The sequence below is a fragment of the Sphaerodactylus townsendi genome, linkage group LG01 (assembly GCF_021028975.2).
Source record: "Sphaerodactylus townsendi isolate TG3544 linkage group LG01, MPM_Stown_v2.3, whole genome shotgun sequence".
Taxonomy (NCBI): Eukaryota; Metazoa; Chordata; class Lepidosauria; order Squamata; family Sphaerodactylidae; genus Sphaerodactylus; species Sphaerodactylus townsendi.
The window spans coordinates 188,630,876-188,653,105 of record NC_059425.1 but is presented as its reverse complement, the minus strand read 5'-3'; the positions used below and the strand labels follow the sequence as shown (position 1 = coordinate 188,653,105).

General features: G+C 45.7%; 1 protein-coding gene and 1 long non-coding RNA gene across 4 annotated transcripts in view; one reads left to right on the top strand and one right to left on the bottom strand.

Moving 5' to 3' along the window:
• Positions 1-22,230, bottom strand: part of LOC125435538 (WD repeat containing planar cell polarity effector) — a 308,331-nt gene that overhangs the window by 227,627 nt on the left and 58,474 nt on the right. For 2 of the 3 annotated variants that reach the window (XM_048501735.1, XM_048501743.1), the window contains one exon: positions 1,036-1,118. In XM_048501735.1, coding sequence (XP_048357692.1) covers positions 1,036-1,096 — 61 coding nt within the window. In that variant the 5' untranslated portion in view covers positions 1,097-1,118. Of the gene's footprint in view, positions 1-1,035; positions 1,119-12,306; positions 12,312-22,230 lie in introns of those variants that run through there. The other variant, XM_048501750.1, reaches the window with a different exon arrangement.
• LOC125435563 lies at positions 214-21,253 on the top strand. Its single transcript, XR_007244890.1, has 3 exons — positions 214-251; positions 8,262-8,264; positions 21,032-21,253. It is a non-coding gene; the product is annotated as an uncharacterized LOC125435563 (long non-coding RNA).

Below are 22,230 nucleotides of genomic sequence, written 5' to 3'. Positions count from 1 at the left end.
TGGAGATGTGCGGGTGTGTGAGGTCTACACAAAACAAAAAGCCATAAATGTATTTGGGTGCTGTGTGGTTTCCGGGCCGGAATCACTTGGGTGCTGTGTGGTTTCCGGGCTGTATGGCCGTGTTCTAGCAGCATTCTCTCCTGACGTTTCGCCTGCATCTCTGAAGATGCCAGGAACAGATGCAGGCGAAACGTCAGGAGAGAATGCTGCTAGAACACGGCCATACAGCCTGGAAACCACACAGCACCCAAGTGATTCCGGCCGTGAAAGCCTTCGACAATACATAAATGTATTGTCGGAGGCTTTCACAGATGGAAACAACTGGGTTGTGGTTTTTCCCTGGTTGTGTGGTCGTGGTCTCGTAGTTTTTGCTGTCAACATTTTGCCCACATAGATGCAAGCGAAGCATTAGGAGCAAAAACTACCAGACTACGGCCGCCCAGCCCAGAAAAACCATAACAGTGGGTGAAATGTGAGGAGCAAAAACTACCAGACCACAGCCACACAGTCCAGAAAACCCACAACAGCCACAAAACTATAAACCTTCCTTCAGCTGAGACCTTCCTTCACCTGCAAGGCTCTTTCCCCAGTTGCTTGGCCAAATCCGGTAAGAAATCTGCCCGCACACAGTGAGACAGAGGGAATTTGAACTACTACTGTGAAATAATAATAAAATGATGCATAGCTCTGCTATATTAGGAACAAGCATTATGGCACAGGTTTAGTTCTGCAATTTACGAATGCTTTTTCTCATGTGCTCATGTTACAGCCCAGGATTTGCAGAAACAGCTATTCCTATGGACACTGTTTGGGAAATAATGTTTTTCTCGACACCTGAAAGTTAAAGAGATCTGAAACCACTGCAGGCCAGAGATTGGTGGTTTAGAAACAAAAGGCGACAGTAGGTAGGATTAAAAAGTCGTCACACAGTTTATGTTTCCTTTTAAGAGGCACAATACATGTGAATATTAACCAGACCACGTCAACCTTCAACTTGTTTTTAAAACGGTGGAAATTCACTAATAATGTCTTTACCTTCTGCACGTAAGGTGCTCTTCAAAGACCAAAGATGCATTTCAGAAAGAAAGGCAGCCATCTGATGCAATCGCCGACTAATTCTACAGGAAGGAAGACAGTAAAAAGAAATTTAACTTTAAAAAGAATATAAGCTCCTTCATGGGCACTCATCTGTAAAACAGAACAGCAACACGAACCACCCGTTTCCCATGAGTTTATAATCAAAATGGAACTGGCACAGATTACATAAGTTATGTTTCTGTCTTCTTTTCAAACCCAGAGTTTAGCCTTATGACTGCAAGCTTTGCCCTCAAGGAAAATGTCTGCTGATGCGGGTACAAACAAAAAATTGGGACCAGTATCTGGGTAAACATGGGGCTGAAATCACATGTCCAGTTCTACATGCATTGAACGTAACATAGGAACTACTCAACATATGGCTAAAGAAAAATAGCATATACATTAGGCTGACCAGACATCCCGCTTTTGGTGGGACAGTCCTGCCTTAAAACAATTTGTCCCGCGTCCTGCGGGTTTTTTCAAGTGTCCCGGTTTTTGAAAGGCTGCCGCACTGCCGGCTTCTGGGCGCTAAGCAGGTGATCGGATAGCTCTTCCCCCGTGCACGGGCGCGGGAGTGCGACCTTCTGAGGCGCTGCCGTTTCCTCGCCCTGTCAGCAGCGGTGAGGCTTACGGGAGCTCCAGGCTGATTCATCCTCGCGACTGCGCCTTACGCTTACGTATACCAGCACTTACGCTCAGCCATACCCGTCCCGGTTCACAAAGGTGACCATCTGGTCACCTTAGTATACATGGTCCACTGACTATACATGTGTTCACTGTAACTTGTGAACAGCGCTACAGAGTTGCTGGCTTGAAGAGGCAGTGGATGATAACATGTTTTTCCAAAAATAAGACAGGGTCTTAATTTTTACTCCCAAAGATGTGTCAGGGCTTATTTTCAGGGGATGTCTTTTTTTTTGCATGATTTTGCGCCCCCCACATGACCAGATCAGCTGTGCCAGGGAATCTGTAACTAGGGTTTGTTTTGGGGGTAGGGCTTATATTTCAAGCATCCTCCCAAAATCCTGAAAAATCATGGTAGGGCTTATTTTCAGGGAAATGGTAGATACAGAGGAAAGAGGAAAGGACATATAGGAGAATTTAGGGTAGTCATCACAGCCAACGCAACTAGTCTGGGAGCCATGTAAAATACATGTGCTTTCTCTCTCTCTCTCTCTCTCTCTCCATATATATACAGTTCAAGTGCATGATTTCCTAAGTACGTCAAATAATTTCTAATGCGGCCTCTGTATGAATTTTATCTAAAAGAAAAAATTTCTGCATGACAACTTTGCACAAATTTTCAGCGATACTCAGAATTTCTTGTTGCTCTCTTCGTCTGCGGCTTGCGTAAGTCCCTCAGCAATGTAATAGCTGCCAAAAAATGTAAATGATCTCCTACCATCTTATGACATCTTTATATTTAGTCAATTAGTTAGTTCGATTTGTACATCACTCCCTCCTCAAGGGCTCAGAGCAGCTCACATAAAATCGGTTTAAAAAAATGAGTAAATAATTAAAATAATGAAAACAGTCAAAACAGTTAAAATGGTTAAACAGTTATAATAATTAATTTAACCGTCACAATAAGTAAATTGGCAAGCAAGTATTAACAACCATTTGCAAAAAAAGTCTCACGATTAATTTTTATTAAACAAAACAATAATTTGTCAAAGCTGCACAAGACAAGAAAGGCAGTGGCAATTTATTGTCGAAGGCTTTCACGGCCGGAATCACTTGGGTGCTGTGTGGTTTCCGGGCTGTATGGCCGTGTTCTAGCAGCATTCTCTCCTGACATTTCGCCTGCATCTGTGGCTGGCATCTTCAGAGGATCTGATGTTGGGAAGGCAAGTGGAGTATATATATCTGTTGGAGTGTCCAGGGTGGGTGGAGAAACCTTGTCTGTGAGTAACAAAGAAGGCAACCAGGTCAATAGTTGAGGGCATCTGAATAGAAGTATGAGTAACAATGAAGACTATAGCTTGGGCGTAACACTGGAGATAGCAAGGTCACTGGTGGGAGCATCTGAATAGAAGTATCCTGGCCTTTGTTTCTTTTGTCTATGGTCATCCTGTGTTTGTGTGGAGCTGGTTAGACACTGTCTTGACTCTAGTATTGTTCAACACTGGCAGCCAAGTTCTGTTCATTTTCATGGTTTCTTCCTTTCTGTTGAAATTGTCCATGTACTTGTGAATTTCAATTGCTTCTCTGTGTAGTCTGACGTAGAACACGAAAGGCACTGCAGACTATTTCAGCCAGAAAAATCAGCAATAGCAGAACACATGATAAACCAACCTGGACATAGAATATTATTTGAAAAAACAGAAATTCTGGACCACTCTGAAAGCCACTACGTCAGACTACACAGAGAAGCAATTGAAATCCATAAGCACATGGACAATTTTAACAGGAAGGAAGAAACTATGAAAATGAACAGAACTTGGCTGCCAGTGTTGAACAATACTAGAGTCAAGACAGTGTCTAACCAGCTCCACACAAACACAGGATGACCATAGACAAAAGAAACAAAGGCCAGGATACTTCTATTCAGATGCTCCCACCAGTGACCTTGCTATCTCCAGTGTTACGCCCAGGCTAGTCTTCATTGTTACTCATACTTCTATTCAGATGCCCTCAACTATTGACCTGGTTGCCTTCTTTGTTACTCACAGACTATGTTTCTCCACCCACCCTGGACACTCCAACAGATATATATACTCCACTTGCTTTCCCAACATCAGATCCTCTGAAGATGCCAGCCACAGATGCAGGCGAAACGTCAGGAGAGAATGCTGCTAGAACACGGCCATACAGCCCGGAAACCACACAGCACCCGCAGTGGCAATTGTTTGCAAGTGGGTTTTGCTTTTATTTTTTTAAAACCATAACTTTAACACTTAATGCTGAAATTAATTTTACTACAAAAACGTCAAGAGGTTGAAAGAGTTACAAGAACTTAGGAAGTTGGGGAGTTAAACAATGCAATGCAAACAACGGGAAGGTAAATAACTAGACTTATTTAGTGTATTGTTGAAGAATACACTATTCTTCTAGTGTGTTCTTCTACACTATTCTTCTTCTTCAACAATACACTAGTGTATTGTTGAAGAATACACTGTACTCTATAAGTTTCACAGCCGGACTCAAGTGGTTGTTGTGTGTACCACACTTCTCTCTGTGATACACCTCTGAAGATGCCAGCCACAGATGTAGGTGAAATGTTAGCAACAAGATCTACCAGACCACAGCCACACAAGATCTACTAGACCACGGCCACACAGCCTGGAAAGCCCACAACAGCCAGACTTATTTAGTCTTTGTATGATTTTTCCTCTGGGCACTGCAGAATAATGCACTTTCAATCCACTTTCACAATTGTTTGCAGGTGGATTTTGCTATTCCGCACAGTAAAATCCAGCTGCAAAGTGCATTGAAAGTGAATTGAAAGTGCATTATTCTGCATATGCGAACGTGCCCTTTCTGTTTATTTTGTCAATAATCTGTGGGAAAAGTCACAGGATGCAGGGAGAAATTGAGAGGAGCTCTGGCAGAGCAGGGACTAATCACTATTTTATTAATTTAAGAAGGAAACTAGCCAAGAGTTAAGAAGGGTCAGAGTTTTAAATGCCCCCTCCTCTGAAGCAGACTATTTATCCTACAGTATAAATATGAATGTTCAGGAACTACAAATATGAATGTGATGTTGTCTTTTTACAATAATTGTAACACACCAGTGATGTTCTTACACCACCTCCAATTATTGGTGGCCTGTTAGACTACTAGGCTACTGGTGAATAAAAGGAACAGTGCCATATTTATTATTTATCATCAAACATATTAAAATTAACTTCATCAAGCATTGTAAAGCTAAAACCCAATCAGTTAAGAATATAGCAGAAAACTTCCCAGCGTTTAATTTTTCTGAAGATTTACTGTTGCATAAAATTAACAGCAACAAATGACAGCTTCAAAGTTGTAATTAATGTAATTGCAATAATATCTTTTTTTCCCTTTTAATTCGGGAATTGTATTTCGTTCCGCTGTGTTTTAACTTTTTTAAAATTATTTTTGTCTAAAAGCCAATGTGCTACATAGACTTTTCTGGACTAAAATGAAGTAATAATGTTTTTCAGAAGAATGGTGTAACGGAATACATGTATGATTCACTGGTTTTGTGACCTGGAAGAGGAAATTAAACCGCAATACACATCATAATCTAAACTTTTTTTAAAAAAATCAAGTAATTAGTTCACATAGTTGGCTCTGCAGATCTAATCAAAATTGAATCTTGATGGATCCTGATAGACTTGTACATAAAAATACTATATATGCCTCTTATATGGTATAGAGCAGGGGTAGGGAACCTGCGGCTCTCCAGATGTTCAGGAACTACAATTCCCATCAGCCTCTGTCAGCATGGCCAATTGGCCATGCTGGTAGGGCCTGATGGGAATTGTAGTTCCTGAACATCTGGAGAGCCGCAGGTTCCCTACCCCTGGTATAGAGGATACTGCAAGAAATCACTAATCTGATATGGAACTAAAAAGTATTTATTTATTTTTATTTATTGTTTGGATTTGTAGACCGTCCCATCCCCGAAGGGCTCTGGGTGGTGCACAACAATATCCACATGTGTACAATATATCATAACAATCAGTACATTTACTAAAACCAATAAAATCTATTAAAAACAGCTGTCAGTGCAAAAATATCAGGCGTCCCAAAACCCAATTTATTTAAAGGCCTCCCTAAAAAGAGGGAACGGCCGGACTCCCCTCTAAGAGGGTAGCATAAGATGGTAAAATAACTGTGTAAGGGTTTAAGGGGGGGCGCGCACTCAGCGACTGGATACTCCAAAGGCCCGGCGGAACAACCTGGTCTTACAGGCCCTGCGGAACTCACCGAGGTCCCACAGGGCCCGGACAGCTGGAGGGAGAGTGTTCCACCAGGCCAGGCCCAGGGCCGTAAAGGTCCTGGCCCGGGTGGAGGCCAGCCACATCATTGAGGGGCCAGGAACCACCAGCAAATTGGCCTCTGCTGAACGCAGAGGCCGAGTAGGGGCATATGGGGTAATGCGGTCCCTAAGGTACGAGGGTTCCAGGCCGCGTAAGGCCTTAAAGGTCAGAACCCACACCTTGAAGATGATTCGGAATTCCACTGGGAGCCAATGCAGCTGGCGCAACACAGGCTGGATGTGATCACAAAAGGCGCCCCCTGCAAGTAACATTATGAACAGTGACAGTGAAATTGAGGTGCCCCAACAACCTCCACAGAAGAAGAGTTGGATTTATACTCCACTTATCTCTACTGCAACGAGTCTCAAAACATCTTACAAACTCATTTCCCTTCCTCTCCCCACAACAGACAATAGGGGAGAGGAGGGGTCTTAGCATTTGGTCATGGCCTACCCACCCTGAGGAAGGGGAGAGGGAAGGGGACCCATCATCTGAACCATCCATAAACAGAACAGGGGATCCTGCAAGCTTCCTGATGTTCAAGAACTGTGATTATCAACCTCATCGCCAGCATGGCCAATTGGCCATGCTGACAGAGGCTGATGGGAATTGTAGTTCCTGAACATCTGGAGAGCCGCAGGTTCCCTACCCCTGCACTAGCTGGTCTTTAAGCCTTTGAAGTATGCCTACAGCCCCATCACATTTAGATTAAAAAGAGAAGCAGAGCTTTGAGTTACTAATGTGACACTGTGGCCCTTTCCGCACTGCGGAAAGGGCGCCCCTGCACCAGCAGGAATTCTGCCGGTGGAGGGGTGGGGGCCGTTCGCACGGGAGCGTGCGAGGGGCCCCTGCAGAGGGGGGAGCCGCCTCTTCCCCATCCCCCCACTCACCTCGGAGCCGCCTCTTCCCCATCCCCCCCACTCACCTCGTCGTCCTGCGTCGCTCTGCTGGACTCCTAAGACCCGCCCATGCTGCCCTCCGACCTCCAGGGGTCAGAGGACAGCGAGGGAGGGTCTCAGCAGTCCAGCAGAGTGACGCAGGATGACAAGGTGAGTGGGGGGGGGATGGGGAAAACAGCGTGTTCCCAGCAGTGCCGTTCCAGGAGGGAGGTTTTTGGAGGAGGCCTGACGCCGCTCTGGGGGACGTGGAGGGGAGCCAGGTCGGCGCTGCTGTGTTTCAGCAGTGCCACCTGTGCGAACGGCTCCCTGGGGATGGAGTTTTTGCCGTCCCCAGGGCGCCCTATTTGGCCCGTGCGGAAAGGGCCTGTGATTCACAAATCTCCTGACGACCTCGGCTAGAACCCTGCAGAACTCGAAGGTACAACTGCCAGAAAAGAGTTCCCCAGTACCACCTTCTGGAACCTGTCATCAGCCAGGATGAGACCGAATCCCAAAACAGTCCACAGGGATACCATGGCTGATGGAATCAGATGTCAGGAGAATCAATACACACATCCCCATCTCTTCCAGTACCCGCTTATCAGAGAAGCCAAGGTGGTTTGTATATCAACCTGAAACCTGATTGAAACAGCATTAAAAATCAGTTTCATCCAGGACAGCATGGAGCGAACCCAAAAGGGGGAGATTGTAGCCAGCTGTTAGAATAATCCTTGAGATCCAAGGGCTGACCTTATGGTCACCAGCTTTACTATCTTCCTGATCCAGCCTGTCGCTCCCCTACGGCGGCATACAATAAGCCAAAGTGGCTGATTATCAAGAGCAAAAGTTGTCGGACGGACAAACAAGCCATCAAACAGCCTCAAGTTACAACAATTAAAATCCTCCAAGCAAATGTGACAGTTCAGCACTATACATGCACGACTGAAGATTACTGGAGTTATATATCCCATTCATCTTAACGCTGCAAAGAAGGCACCCAACTGCAAATGTGTGATGCAACTATGTCATAAGGGGGACTTTTGTCAATGTAAGTGCAGCTGTTTCAGGAGTTGTTTGATTTTATTTTGTAATATCATTGGTCAATGGCTGTAAATAAACTACTCTTTTCTGGGTTTGTGAATTGTTTTCTGGTTATATGATCTCTCTCTCTCTCTCTCTCTCTCTCTCTCTCTCTAATCCAACAAGAGCCATCCATCAAATATCAATGGCACTCAAGCACTTAACTATGCACTTGATTACCATGAGTTCTATGACATCGATTCAGCTTAAACATTTTAAAACTGTTTTAGTAAGACAGCCTTAATTCCTCCTTGCCACACCCCATCGCAAGTTGGTGGAATTCCATTAACACTGCTATTCTAAGTGCACTTCCTAGAAGTAAAGGCCACTTTAAGTAAGATTCTTGAGTAAATCTGATTCTAAGATTCTAAGTAAATCTGCCGAATGTTGCTCTGGAAAAGGCTGCTTTTCCTTTGCTGCCCTAAAAATTCACCAATTTAAAAGTAGTAGTGTAACCTCTATCTGTGGGTTCTGTGGGGCAGAACTTGGAATGAGTTTGCAACCACAAATTTTAAAAACAAAATGGTTTACTTTCTTAACATATAACATCAAACATCAAACATTACACTTCAAGGCCCTGTTCAGGTTGCATTTTCAAGTCCTTATATTTACAGTCTACTGATACTGCCAAGTCCAATTCTTCTTTGCAAGTGGCTTGGCTCCTGAAGAGTCCAAGGGCTTGGTGAACAGGATTCAACATGATGAAGATTTCCAGGAGAACTCTCACCCATTACAAACACAAAAAGAAACCCTGAAACAATAAACTCCAACATTTACAACATAGCAAAACCAAACAGCTACCTTCCCAGTAGTTCCCAACAACATTGCAGTTACCTTAACAAGGTGTTAAGGGCTTATACCGATTGAGGTCCGAGTCTGGTAGCCTTGTCTCCTCCAAACTACATGAGGTCTGCAGCCTCTTGCTGCTTTGAGTCTCCACCCCTTACTGGGTCAACCCATTCTGAGCATGGGGGTTACAGTAGCACCAAGCCTTTATAGGTATATGTCAATTTAAAAGGCTAACAGTCAGATTTTGCTATTCAAAACTGTAGTATTTAACAGAGTGTGTGTATGAGCATCGAGCTTTGTCAAAATTATAAATGTTTGCCAGCATTAGCTGTACAAATGTGCCTTTTTACAGCAATACTCCAATGGAGGCACAATAATATTCCATATTGATTTGAAAGTCACACTGAAACTCATATTATAAGAAAAAAGGCCTAACTATGGCTTGTATAATAATCACTGAAAAGAAATACATTATCTGATAACCTAAGAATAGTGGCATGAAAATCACACACTGTAAACTTATTTCCATTCGCTGAGAAGTTGTTTCATGCTCCACTGAATTAATTCTTCACATTTTTAAGAAGTCTGGAAATAAGTCCTATCTTTGCAATTATAAATAGTCATGTTATAGCTACAGAGCTTTCAATTTTGAGACATTTACATGTGTAACAATACCAAAATTATATCATGTGCTTAGTATATTAGGGCAAACACGAGGGTCAGAAAAGGCTCTGTTCAAGTAAGGCTCTGGTTTTCATGTATGGAACATTTTCCATATTCTTTAAGCACAAATGTAACCTCTATCTGTGGGTTCTGTGGGGCAGAACTTGGAATGAGTTTGCAACAACAAATTAAAAAACAAAACAAAATGGTTTACTTTCTTAACATATAACATCAAACATCAACATTTAACATCACACTTCAAGGTCCGGTTCAGGTTGCATTTTCAAGTCCTTATATTTACAGTCTACTGATACTGCCAAGTCCAATTCTTCTTTGCAAGTGGGTTGGCTCCTGAAGACTCCAAGGGCTTGATGAACAGGATTCAACATGATGAAGGTTTCCAGGAGAACTCTCACTCATTACAACACACAAAAAAAACCCTTAACAAGGTGTTAAGGGCTTATACCAATCAAGGTCCGAGTCTGGTAGCCTTGTCTCCTCCAAACTACATGAGCTCTGCAGCCTTTTGCTCCACCCCTTTCTGGGTCAACCCATTCTGAGCATGGGGGGGTTACACAAACACAAAATGTCATGAGTTCCGCAATAATATCGTAGGAGATCACAGTTGTTTGTGGGCGTAAAGAATGATCAGTAATCATAATAACAAGATAAAAAATAAGAACCTGGATTTTGCGTGTTCAGGTTATATACTTAATTATATGCCCGAGGCCAGAGACGGTGCTGCTACAGTGCTGCCCCCTGCCTCCAAGGGGTTTTCAGGTGGCGTGAGGAAGCAGCCAAAAGGCAAAAAACCCCACCCACCTGAAAGCCCTCCACAGGGCAGGTACACCTTTCGTCACTGCAGAGCTGAGGACCAGCTGGAAACCACCAACATTCGCTCCCCATACCGGTGGTGGGGGCAAATGTGTCAACATGAGGTGATTCCGCCTCTCCCTGAAGCTGTTTCACCCCCTTTCCCCAGACTGGGCCACTAGCATTCCATGAGCATTCATTTACCCTAACAAAACTCAGATTCTGGCCCTTTCCGCAGTGCGGAAAGGGCGTCCCTGCACCGGCAGGAATTCTGCCGGTGGAGGGGTGAGGGGCGTTCGCATGGGACCGTGTGAGCGGCCCCCGCAGAGGCTGGCGCAGGAGAGGCGGCTCCGCACAGAGCCGCCTCTTCCCCGTCCCCCCACTAACCACACCGTCCTGCATCGCCCTGCTGGACTCCTAAGACCTGCCCACGCTGCCCTCCGACCTCCAGGGGTTGGAGGACAGCGAGGGAGGGTCTCAGCAGTCCAGTAGAGTGACACAGGACAACGAGGTGAGTGGGAGAGGACGGGGAAAACAGCGTGTTCCCGGTGGTGCCGTTCGCACTGCGCCGGCAGGAACACGCTGTTTTCCAAAAACCTCCCTCCAGGAGGAAGGTTTTTGGAGGCGGCCTGACGCCGCTCTGGGGGAGGTGGAGGGGAGCCAGGTCAGCGCTGCTGCATTTCAGCAGTGCTGCCTGTGCGAATGGCTCCCTGGGGATGGCGTTTTTGCCGTCCCCAGGGCGCCGTATTTGGCCCGTGCGGAAAGGGCCTCAGTTTCTTTCTTTTGTCTTTTTAAAGTTGTATATGGTGCTTTTTGCACAGACCAAATATCCTGGGATGGGGAGGTGAAATATCCCGGTCTGCGCATGATTTACACATGGCTTCCAGCCCTAAATCGGGCCCGCCCCGTGAGATTTCCCTTATCCCGGGGTTTTCAAGAATCGGTAAATTGGCAATTCTTTTCAGCCAATCAGAACGTTGGGAAAACAGGAATGATCGTGCGTGCGCAGAAATGTTTGCGTGGAAAATGAAACTGAATCGGGGGCTCATGCATAATTACCTGGAGTACTTCACCCCAGTCTTAACACGATAATGGACAACTGTATGAAGGGAGAAACCAAGATACAAACAGCCTGGTATGTATGATCCCAGTTTTCCCCTGGGGTAGTTATGGAGTGCAGAAAACGCTTATGTCAGCTCTCCAGACCTCCTTGAGGCAGATACTTGACTAAACCTGTTGAAACACTCCAAACTTTTTCAGTGTGCGCAAAACAGAGTCGTGCTGTGTATGTTGATCGTCTTAGAAGAGAAGAAGAAGAAGAGTTTGGATTTATATCCCCCCCTTTCTCTCCTGCAGGAGACTCAAAGGGGCTGACAATCTCCTTGCCCTTCCCCCCTCCAAACAAACACCCTGTGAGGTGGGTGGGGCTGAGAGAGCTCCGAGAAGCTGTGACTAGCCCGAGGTCACCCAGCTGGCGTGTGTGGGAGTGCACAGGTTAATCTGAATTCCCCAGATAAGCCTCCACAGCTCAGGCGGCCGAGCGGGGAATCAAACCCGGTTCCTCCAGATTAGATACACGAGCTCTTAACCTCCTACACCACTGCTGCTCATACCAACATAATTTTGGAAAACATGTCCCAAATCAATTGTTAGAGTTCCTAACTGAGTTGCTGGAGAGAGACATTCTGTCCTCAAGAGATGCAGATTATTGGGGGTGGGGGTGGGGGGTGGGAGAGAGAAAGAGAGAAAGCAGTCTATCTGGTCTGCACCTCTAAAAAAGCTCGAATGTCCAACAATAATTCCTCTAACTGTTCCACAGTGCTGTGCAGAACTTCCCAAACACTGCATGAAATTGAGCTGCCCAGGAGAGTTCCCCCTGCGAGGCAGTCCCTTATTTGCACAGCATCAATATGGTGGCCAGGTGGCTGCGCGGCTGACAGGAAACTTTGGTGCCAAAGTATATTTTTGGTCTACCCTTCCCTGGTGAAGCAAAAATATCGATTCTTTCAGCAACGGTTTGCAAATCAGAAGCCGACTGTCTCAGCACGCACAATCTCACCTCTGTGGATTGATTTTCCTTCACTTTTCTTCCCCCGGTATTAAGCAGGGTTTCATGTGGCACATGATACAAACCATCGCTGATATAAAGCAATGCCTTTAAGTAACTGAACTGCAAAACACGGTTTCTATGGAGCAAAACATGGAGCAGCAGTGGCGTAGGAGGTTAAGAGCTCGTGTATCTAATCTGGAGGAACCGGGTTTGATTCCCTGCTCTGTCGCCTGAGCTGTGGAGGCTTATCTGGGGAATTCAGATTAGCCTGTACACTCCCACACACGCCAGCTGGGTGACCTTGGGCTATTCACAGCTTCTCGGAGCTCTCTCAGCCCCACCTACCTCACAGGGTGTTTGTTGTGAGGGGGGAAGGGCAAGGAGATTGTCAGCCCCTTTGAGTCTCCTGCAGGAGAGAAAGGGGGAGATATAAATCCAAACTCTTCTTCTTCTTCTTCTATCTCTGAGTTGCAACAGAACAGTTGGCATCTGCGCACATTTAACACAAAACCATTATTAATACCGGAGGGGAGAAGAAAAATTGGCCAGACTGAGCTAACTTTCACTGGACTGGCTCCCAGTTTTCAGATCACAGTTTGTTATGGAGAGCTATGAATGAGCTTCGTTGGTTTTAATTTCCCTGCTTGTCTGGAGGGTGCGGTGGGGTGGGGGGCAGACAGAATTAAAAGTTCTAAACGTTAGGTCAAAACAAACATACACAGACAAATAAACATATTAAAACATAAAAGGTGAAGCGTGCCATGGGGGTTATCAAGGCAAGAGATAAGCAGAGGTTTGCTATTGTCTTCCTCGGGATAGCAGACCTAATATATATAATCTGTAAATTACTTTTAACTAAAATTTAGATTTTATTTATTTATTTTATTTATTTATTCTTTAGATTTTTATACCGCCCCATCCCCAAGGGGCTCCGTTCTGTGTGTGTGTGTGAGAGAGTGAGTGAGTGAGTGAGTGAGTGAGTGAGTGAGAGAGAGAGAGAGAGAGAGAGAGAGAGAGAGAGAGAGTTTAAGAGAGAAACCTCTTGCACAAATACTTGGTTCTGGTCCAGGTTACATACACCCAGTTTTGGGAGATTTGTTTCTGGGTTTTGAAGCCTGATACCAACACAATACTAAAGGTAGTTCCTCAAATAATCACACAACAAGAAATAAAACAGTTAAAATAAGAGCAGGGGATTGGACAGTAGTTTAAATTGTGAGCAAGGAAGTAAGAAGGGTCAATACTGGAAGAAGAAAAAGTAGTAGTAGTAGTAGTAGTAGTAGTAGTAGTAGTAATAGTAGTAGTAGTAGTTGAGAAACAGGAAGCAAAGGGTGGGTGTAAATGGGAAGTTCTCATAATTGAGAGATGTAGGGAGTGGTGTCCACCAAGGATCCGTATTGGGACCAGTGCTCTTTAACCTATTCATAAATGACCTGGAAGTAGGGGTAGGTAGCATGGTGGCCAAGTTTGCGGATGATACCAAATTATGTAGGGTGGTGAGAACCACAAAGGATTGTGAAGAGCTCCAAGCAGACCTTGATAAATTAGGTGAGTGGGCTAAGAAATGGCAAATGCAGTTCAGTGTAGCAAGATGCAAAGTGATGCACATAGGGGCAAAAAATCCAAACTTCACATACACACTACAAGGGTCAGTGCTATCAGTCACAGACCAGGAAAGGGATTTGGGCGTCTTAGTTGATAGTTCCATGGGAATGTCAACTCAATGCACAGCAGCTGTGAAAAAGGCAAACTCTATGCTGGGGATAATTAGGAAAGGAATTGATAATAAACCTGCAAATAATTAGGAAAGGAATTGATAATAAACCTGCAAAGATTGTCATGCCCTTATATAAAGCAGTGGTGCGACCGCACTTGGAGTACGGTGTTCAGTTCTGCATGTGCCACTGTCTGAATTATTCCTTCACAGATCATGTGCTCGGGAGTAGCAGCAGCAGCAGCAGCAGCAGCAGCAGAAAGCCATTGCTTTCACCTCCTGCACGTGAGCTCCCAAAGGCACCCGGTGGGCCACTGCGAGTAGCAGAGTGCTGGACTAGATGGACTTGGGTCTGATCCAGCAGGCTCGTTCTTATGTTCTTATGTTCACATTCTAGGTTTAGAAAAGAAATGCAGAAATATGCTGCAAATAAATACAATGTAGCCAAGCCATTTAACCTTGGCCCTCTGTGCGTTTTGGCCCCTGTTCTCTTTTTGATAACACTCTCTTCATTTTAACTAGCAAAGGAGAAGGATGACCTCTTGAGTTTATGTTTTCTTTGTCCTGTTCCACAGACTGCTGTTGTAGTTACAGCAGTTCATTGTTCCAGCACAAAAATCTTGTGCAGACAGCTGAGGTTTCATATAACAAAATAACTGTAACCTTACCACCCTAGGCATCAATTAGCACATTTATTACATTATACTTTCTCCCTTTGTTTGTGTAGCCAAGCTAATTAGTCCAATTTCCATCATTAGAAGTCTTGATGGATTTATAGCGGGCACTCCGAGGAAGGCTGGCTGGGTGCCACTTAGTAAGACCCAACCAATTTAACACACAAAAAAAATCCAACATATAAAAAGTAATGCATATGAGGAATACCATTAGAGTACTTTTTTGTCCAATTAACACGTTTCCAATTAGGCAGGAGTCAGGAATGGCTTCCTAAACTACCCTACTCTTCCTGTTGTCTGCATATTTATCCTAACATTTGAATTTTCAGCTCAACAGTATGTTACACCCCTTCTCGCCAATTATCTGAGCATTCAAAAAAGCCTTATTAGTATAAGGTGTAACGTACCACTTTGTGTAACTAAGGTATAGTTCAAAACTTCCTTCGTTTACAAGTCGAATTCGTCATACAATGCTAAACGTTGGGCCTTTCCCCACTTTTCCCTCTACCACCGTCGCTGCGCGCTACTCACTGCGTGCGTCATTTCTGGTGCGCGCCCTGGCTTCCCCACGACCCTGCACTCTGTGCGGGGTTGTCAAAAGGCGCCGTTTCCTCCAGCGCCAGGAATGACGCGCGCTGAGGGGGAGTGACAGCGGCAGCGTCGGGGCGGCTGCGTTGTCGCCACCCCTGTAGTGGGGAGTGCCCCGGGACCCCGTGCTACTTGGCCCGAGTAGCGCGCAGCAGAAGGTAAGTGGGGAAAGGCCCGTTATCTACTTCCCTGAATACTGCAGTTCGTTGAGCTGATGCCAGGTTTTGCCGGGAAATAATATAAGGTCACGCATGGCATGCAATATGTCCCACACTTCACATCAAAGTCAATCGTCTTACAATAGGAAGCTGAATCAGAGAACGAAGAGAGATGCAAACATGAACTGGGGTGCTATGCAGTTAATTAGAAGTGTATTATTGATATCGCAGCATGAAGGTAAAAGCACGCATGAGTCAAGACACGCGCGGCACATCACGATCAGACAGCAGGTACTGAGCAAACAGAAGGGCAGCTGGGAGAAGCCATTACAAACTAACGGCAGAAGGTCAAAAGTAGGTAGATAACATACCTACACAGAGTAAACATATCAAAACAAGGGGGGGGGATGTCATCAGTACCATTGGAGGTTCCCCACTATGAAAACAGACCTGGCTCATACAGCGCGGCAGGCAGGCAGAACTTAAGAACATAAGAAAGAGCCTCCTGGATCAGACCAGAGTCCATCTAGTCCAGCACTCTGCTACTCGCAGTGGCCCACCAGGTGCCTTTGGGATCTCACGTGCAGGATGAAAGCAATGGCCTTCTGCAGTGGCGTAGGAGGTTAAGGAGGAGCAGCAGTGGCGTAGGAGGTTAAGAGCTCATGTATCTAATCTGGAGGAACCGGGTTTGATTCCCAGCTCTGCCGCCTGAGCTGTGGAGGCTTATCTGGGGAATTCAGATTAACCTGTGCACTCCCACACACGCCAGCTGGGTGACCTTGGGCTAGTCACAGCTTCTCGGAGCTCTCTCAGCCCCACCTACCTCACAGGGTGTTTGTTGTGAGGGGGGAAGGGCAAGGAGATTGTCAGCCCCTTTGAGTCTCCTGCAGGAGAGAAAGGGGGGATATAAATCCAAACTCCTCCTCCTCCTCCTCCTCCTCCTCCTCCTCCTCTTCTTCTTCTTCTTCTTCTTCTTCTTCTTCTTCTTCTTCTTCTTCTTCTTCTTCTTCTTCTTCTTCTTCCACGGTTTTGTTTGACGTTCCCTCGATAACTTTTCCCAGCCCTGCTCACTGCTGTCTTTTGCTTGTGTTTCTACATTTATTATTTTATTTATTAGATTTCCATACCGCCCTCCCCTTTTCAGGCTCGGGACGGTTCACAACAATATACAAACAGTAAAACATAATGCAAGAGCTCGAGCATAAGCGATAAATTTTATGCTGGATCCAACCCATGCAAACCAAACTCGTTTCCAAAGCGTGTCTATACTTTAGTGTACTCCTGCGGTCTCAAACAAGTCCTTGTGGCTGCTTTTGAGTCTTGGTTTTAGACCCTGAAACTGCCACTGGGGAAGCACCTCCAGCAAGAAGAAGAGTTTGGATTTATATCCCCCCTTTCTCTCCTGCAGGAGACTCAAAGGGGCTCACAATCTCCTTGCCCTTCCCCCCTCACAACAAACACCCTGTGAGGTAGGTGGGGCTGAGAGAGCTCCAAGAAGCTGTGACTAGACCAAGGTCACCCAGCTGGTGTGTGTGGGAGTGTACAGGCTAATCTGAATTCCCCAGATAAGCCTCCACAGCTCAGGCGGCAGAGCTGGGAATCAAACCCGGTTCCTCCAGATTAGATACACGAGCTCTTAACCTCCTACGCCACTGCTGCAAGGGGGAAATTATTTCAGGGTAGGGAACAGAGACAGGCCACGGATACCTATTGCAGCTCCAGTTGTAGAGGAGGTTATGCTGATAAACTTAGCATGCAAACAGCAGTGGACGGAAGAAGACTTGGGCAGTCATCCCAAGCAGTGGAATAACTTTTTAAGAGGTAATCCCCAGCACAACCGCTCCACTTTTCACCCTGAACCCGAAATGCGCACACGCCCGAGACAGCAAACCCAACCCCAAGAGGGAAGAGGCAGCGCCACATCAAAGCTCCAACAGCCACAGCGCATGCGCGGTCTGTGGCGTCTCAGGACGGATTTCCGCCCCCTGATGCCTTCCCCAGGGATCCTCTGGCATCGAGAAGCAGATAAACAAGGCAGGGAAGGAGTTCACTCGTGTGGGTAGACCGTGCAAACGCTTTCGGTCTTCAAGGCAGTCAACTGAAGAACTCTGTGGCGCGCAACATCCCAACGCCATGATTGAGATAGAACGAAGCCAGAGTTCTGAAGTCTCAGCTACATTTTTCATGGCAACTGGCCAAGGTTCTATGAAAGGATTTGGACCAACGTGCTTTCTATCTAGGCTGGTAATCCCGCACAGCCTAGTAAATGGCACCCAGCCCCCCCCCCAAATCAGCTGTTCCAAGAAATGATTTGGTTTGCTCAGTAGTTAAGCTAGCCCGGGCACACCCTTAAGACTCACTGGCTTCACCGGGATTTCAAGGTAATGTTCAGTTACTTTGATGAATGAATATCTAATTCTGTCGACAAAGTGCGAGCTGCCCTTTTCAATAGAAGGGATTGTGTTATGCAGATCCACCGACACATTTCACACAAGCCTGCGAGATGGGTTTCAGAATGCCCTGCCAAAGATCTGCTGCGATAAAGACCCAGGTCTGAAATTAGAACTTCTAAACAAAATGTTTGGGATCGGCCTTCAGGCTGTCTCCTGCAAGAAAAAGCAGGTGATAACATCAGACCGAAGGGATCCATTTCCTGTCACTATTTCTAGACAGTGTTCATATTTTTTCAGTTTCTTGAAAACGTGTCTATGCTGCCTTCCCACCTGATTGTGGTCCCTTCCGCACATGCAGAATAATGCACTTTCAATCCACTTTCCAGCTGGATTTTACTGTGCGGAATAGCAAAATCCACTTGCAAACATTTGGGAAAGTGGATTGAAAGTGCATTATTCTGCACGTGCGGAAGGGGCCTCAGGATCCCCAAGGCAGCAAACCTCAAAACTGTAAGACATTTCAGACGTTAACAAGCATTTAAATTACAAGAACATAAAGTATTCAAAACAAATAGAGCACAATAGAGAGTTTCAACAGATGCTAGTGGAAGCTAATAAAACCTGTTCCCCGATCTCTCTGGGAATACCTGTGGATAGATTAATTGTAGCCCGGTACCTTTATCTCCTGGTTGAGGCCCGGTGGCGTAGAGCAATCACCTTAGCTAGGTGTAATGCCCTGCCTTCTTCCTTTAGCCTTGGACGCCACCTTGGAATCCCACATAAAGAAAGGAAATGCCCGTGTGGCATGGGTTCTGTGGAAACAGTATCTCATATGCTGTTGGATTGTCCTTTTTATGAGATAGGTAGGAAGAAGCACATAATCCCCTTCCTGCATGGAAGTGAAGGCATTACAGATAAACAGAAGGTAATATATCTTTTAAACAGCCACAACTACGAGCTGTTGGAAGCGGTGGCTAAATTTTTAAATGGTCTTATTTTAACTCGTCAGAAGTTGTAAAGGCTGTTATTACCTTGCAATGTTAATCTTAAACTATTTATATGCCATTAGGTATTCGAAATCGTTTAATGCTAGAACCATAAAAACACACCAACAGAGAGGAAGGCTGGTAAAAGCAGGTGGAAACATCAGACCAAGAGAGCCGGTATAGTGTGGTGGTTAAGAGTTGTGGACTGTAATCCGGAGAACCAGGTTCAATTCCCCACTCCTCCACATACCTTGGGACAATCACAGTTCTCTCAGAACTCTCTCAGTCCACATGGAGGTAGCAATGGAAAATCACCTCCGAATGTATCTTGCCTTGAAAACCCAACATGGTCACCATAACTCAGTTGTGACTTGACAGCGGGCACGCACGCACAAACCGAAGGTATCCAAACTGCAATTTCTATTTCCAGTCACTATTTCCAGACAGTGGTCATTTAAAAAAAATTATTTGGAGCATTCTCTGCCATCTTTCCACCCAATTCAGGGTCCCCAGGACAGCAAACATCAAAACAAAACATTAAAACGTTGCAGACATTACAAACATTTAAAATACAAGAATATAATTTAAAACCCACAAAGCACAATAAAACATAAAATGCACAGATTGTGAGAAAGGCTAGTAAGAGTTAGAGAGGGAACGTCAAACAAAACAAAGAAAGCTTTACCCACTGGCGGAAGACGATCGAGAGAAACAGACTAATCTCCCTGGAGGGAGTTACAAATGTTGGTGTCACCACCAAGGAAGACCTGCTTTTCAATTCCCACCTGCCTAGCCTCAGATAGCAAGGGTCTCTTACTTTCTTTGGTTGGTCTAGGACAGGGGTCGGCAACCCGTGGTTACGGAGCCGCATGCGGCTCTTTCGTCCTTGTACTGCGGCTCCGCAGCAGTGACGCCAATGACCCCAAGTTGCACTTGGGATGTGGTGAGCGCATCTCCTCCCTCCCTCCCTCCGGCGTCCTTTCCCCTCCTTCTCTCATCTGGCGCCTGGGAAGGAGAGGAAAGGACGCCAGAGGGAGGAAGGAGGGGGCGGGGAAGGAGGCGTACTCGCTGCTTCCCAAGTGCAACTTGCCATTATTGGCATCACTGCCACTGTCTATCCCGCCCGCTTGGCTTGAAGGCAGAGGCGTAGCTACAATGGGGACATCCGGGGACAAGTGCCCCGGGCGCCACCTTGTGGTGGGCGCAAAAATTGCAGGTTCGTTAGTGGCTTTTTCTATTTTTCAGGTTTTTTCCATTTTTGGCCTGCAGGGGGCGCAGTTTTTAGGCTAGCAGCACCAAAATTTCAGACTATTGTCAGGTGACTCTCCTGATGATACCAGCCAAGATTGGTGCAGTTTGGTTCAGGGGGTCCAAAGCTATGGACCCCCAAAATGGGTGACCCCATCCTCCATTGTTTCCAATGGGAGCTAATAGTAAATGGGGCTACCATTTTGAGGGTCCATAACTTTGGATCCCCTGAATTAAACTTCACTAAACCTAGGTGGTATCATAAGGATAGTCTCCTGCTGATACCACCCAGGTTTGGTGGCTGGTTCAGGGGGTCTAAAGTTATGCGGACCCCTGCAAAAGGGGTAAGCTCCATCCCCCCATTGTTTCCAATGGAGTTAATGGTAGCATGGGGCTACTCCCTTTGAGGGTCCATAACTTTGGAACCCCCCTGAACCAAACTTCAATCACCAAACCTTGCGGTGGTTAAATCAGGAGAGTCTCTCTGAAGATAGCCTAAAAGTTTAGTACTGTTAGCTTAAACATTGCTCCCCTGACAGGCACCTCCTCGAATTTTCCCCCAGGGAATTGTCTCTCTTTTAAAATCCACCTCCTTTGGAATGGGATTTAAAGGGAGAATCTGGGCTCCTCTAGATTAAAAAAAAAAAAAATTGAAAGTATTGTTGAAGGCTTTCAAAAAACCAGATTCAACTGGTAGTTGTGAGTTTTACAGGCTGTGTAGCCGTGGTCTGATAGATCTTGTTCCTAACTGCTTTGCCTGCATCTCGTGGTTGGCATCTCTAGAGGTGCATCACAGAGAGAAGTTCTGTTATAAGAGAAAGGGCTGGACACAGTGTATAATAGACTTCTTCTGGTGATAACAATCACTGGAAATACCAGCCACAGATGCATAGGTGAAACATTAGGAACAAGATACACGGCCACACAGCCCAGAAAACTCCACAATAACCAACAAATACATTCAGAAAATGATGCTGTTTGGGGTGGGGATATCTACCCCCCGAAAGCAAAGCATCACTTTCAATGCGTTAGTTTAAACCTTAGGGAGCCCAGAGTACCCCTCTTAAGGTGGATTTAAAAGGAGAATCTGGGCTTTGTAGAAGCTTAAACAATATTAAAAGTGATGCTGTTTCAGGGTGGATTTCCCGCGTTCAAAAAATAGCATCACTTTCAATGTTGTTTAAACTAGGGAGCCCTGGGTGTGTTCAGATTTGTGTGTTGGGGCATGTTCTATAATGTGATAGTGACTTTGAGATGACCTGGTGCAGAAAAATGTTGTTTGGTCATGGTGGGGGAGGGACGCTGCCCAAATGGGGGGGGGGGGGCGCAAAACTCAGATTTTGCCCCGGGCTCCATTTACTCTAGCTACACCCCTGCTTGAAGGGGGGCCTTGGAGAGGCCGGGGTGGGGGCAGGGCTTGGGGAGGCGAGGCCAAATGGCTCTTTGGGCGCTAAAGGTTGCCGACCCCTGGTCTAGGAGAAAATAGAACTTCATGGAAGTGGCATTAGGACTAACAGGCTTCTGCAATAAATCAAGTTGAAATACAAATACACACAAATACAAATACACACAACAATGAAATACAAATACACACAAGTTGAAATACAAATACACAAATACAAATACACACAACAATGAATCTTTCTCCCTCTCTCAAAATGCTAGCTCCTGAGAGAATATCAGTGATCTTTCCATGTCACTTTTATTTATTAACTAGTCGTAAATACTGTTGTATGAACAAGTACAGCAGCAGCGGCGTAGGAGGTTAAGAGCTCGTGTATCTAATCTGGAGGAACCGAGTTTGATTCCCCGCTCTGCTGCCTGAGCTGTGGAGGCTTATCTGGGGAATTCAGATTAGCCTGTGCACTCCCACACACGCCAGCTGGGACCTTGGGCTAGTCACAGCTTCTTGGAGCTCTCTCAGCCCCACCCACCTCACAGGGTGTTTGTTGTGAGGGGAAAAGGGCAAGGAGATTGTAAGCCCCTTTGAGTCTCCTGCAAGAGAGAAAGGGGGGATATAAATCCAAACTCCTCCTCCTCCTCCTCCTCCTCCTCCTCTTCTTCTTCTTCTTCTTCTTGCCACAGAAGTGATATATAGGGTGGGAAGGGCTAGAAGAGCACTGCAGTAGGGGAAAGAGGAATTTGTTTCAGAATCCGAAAATAT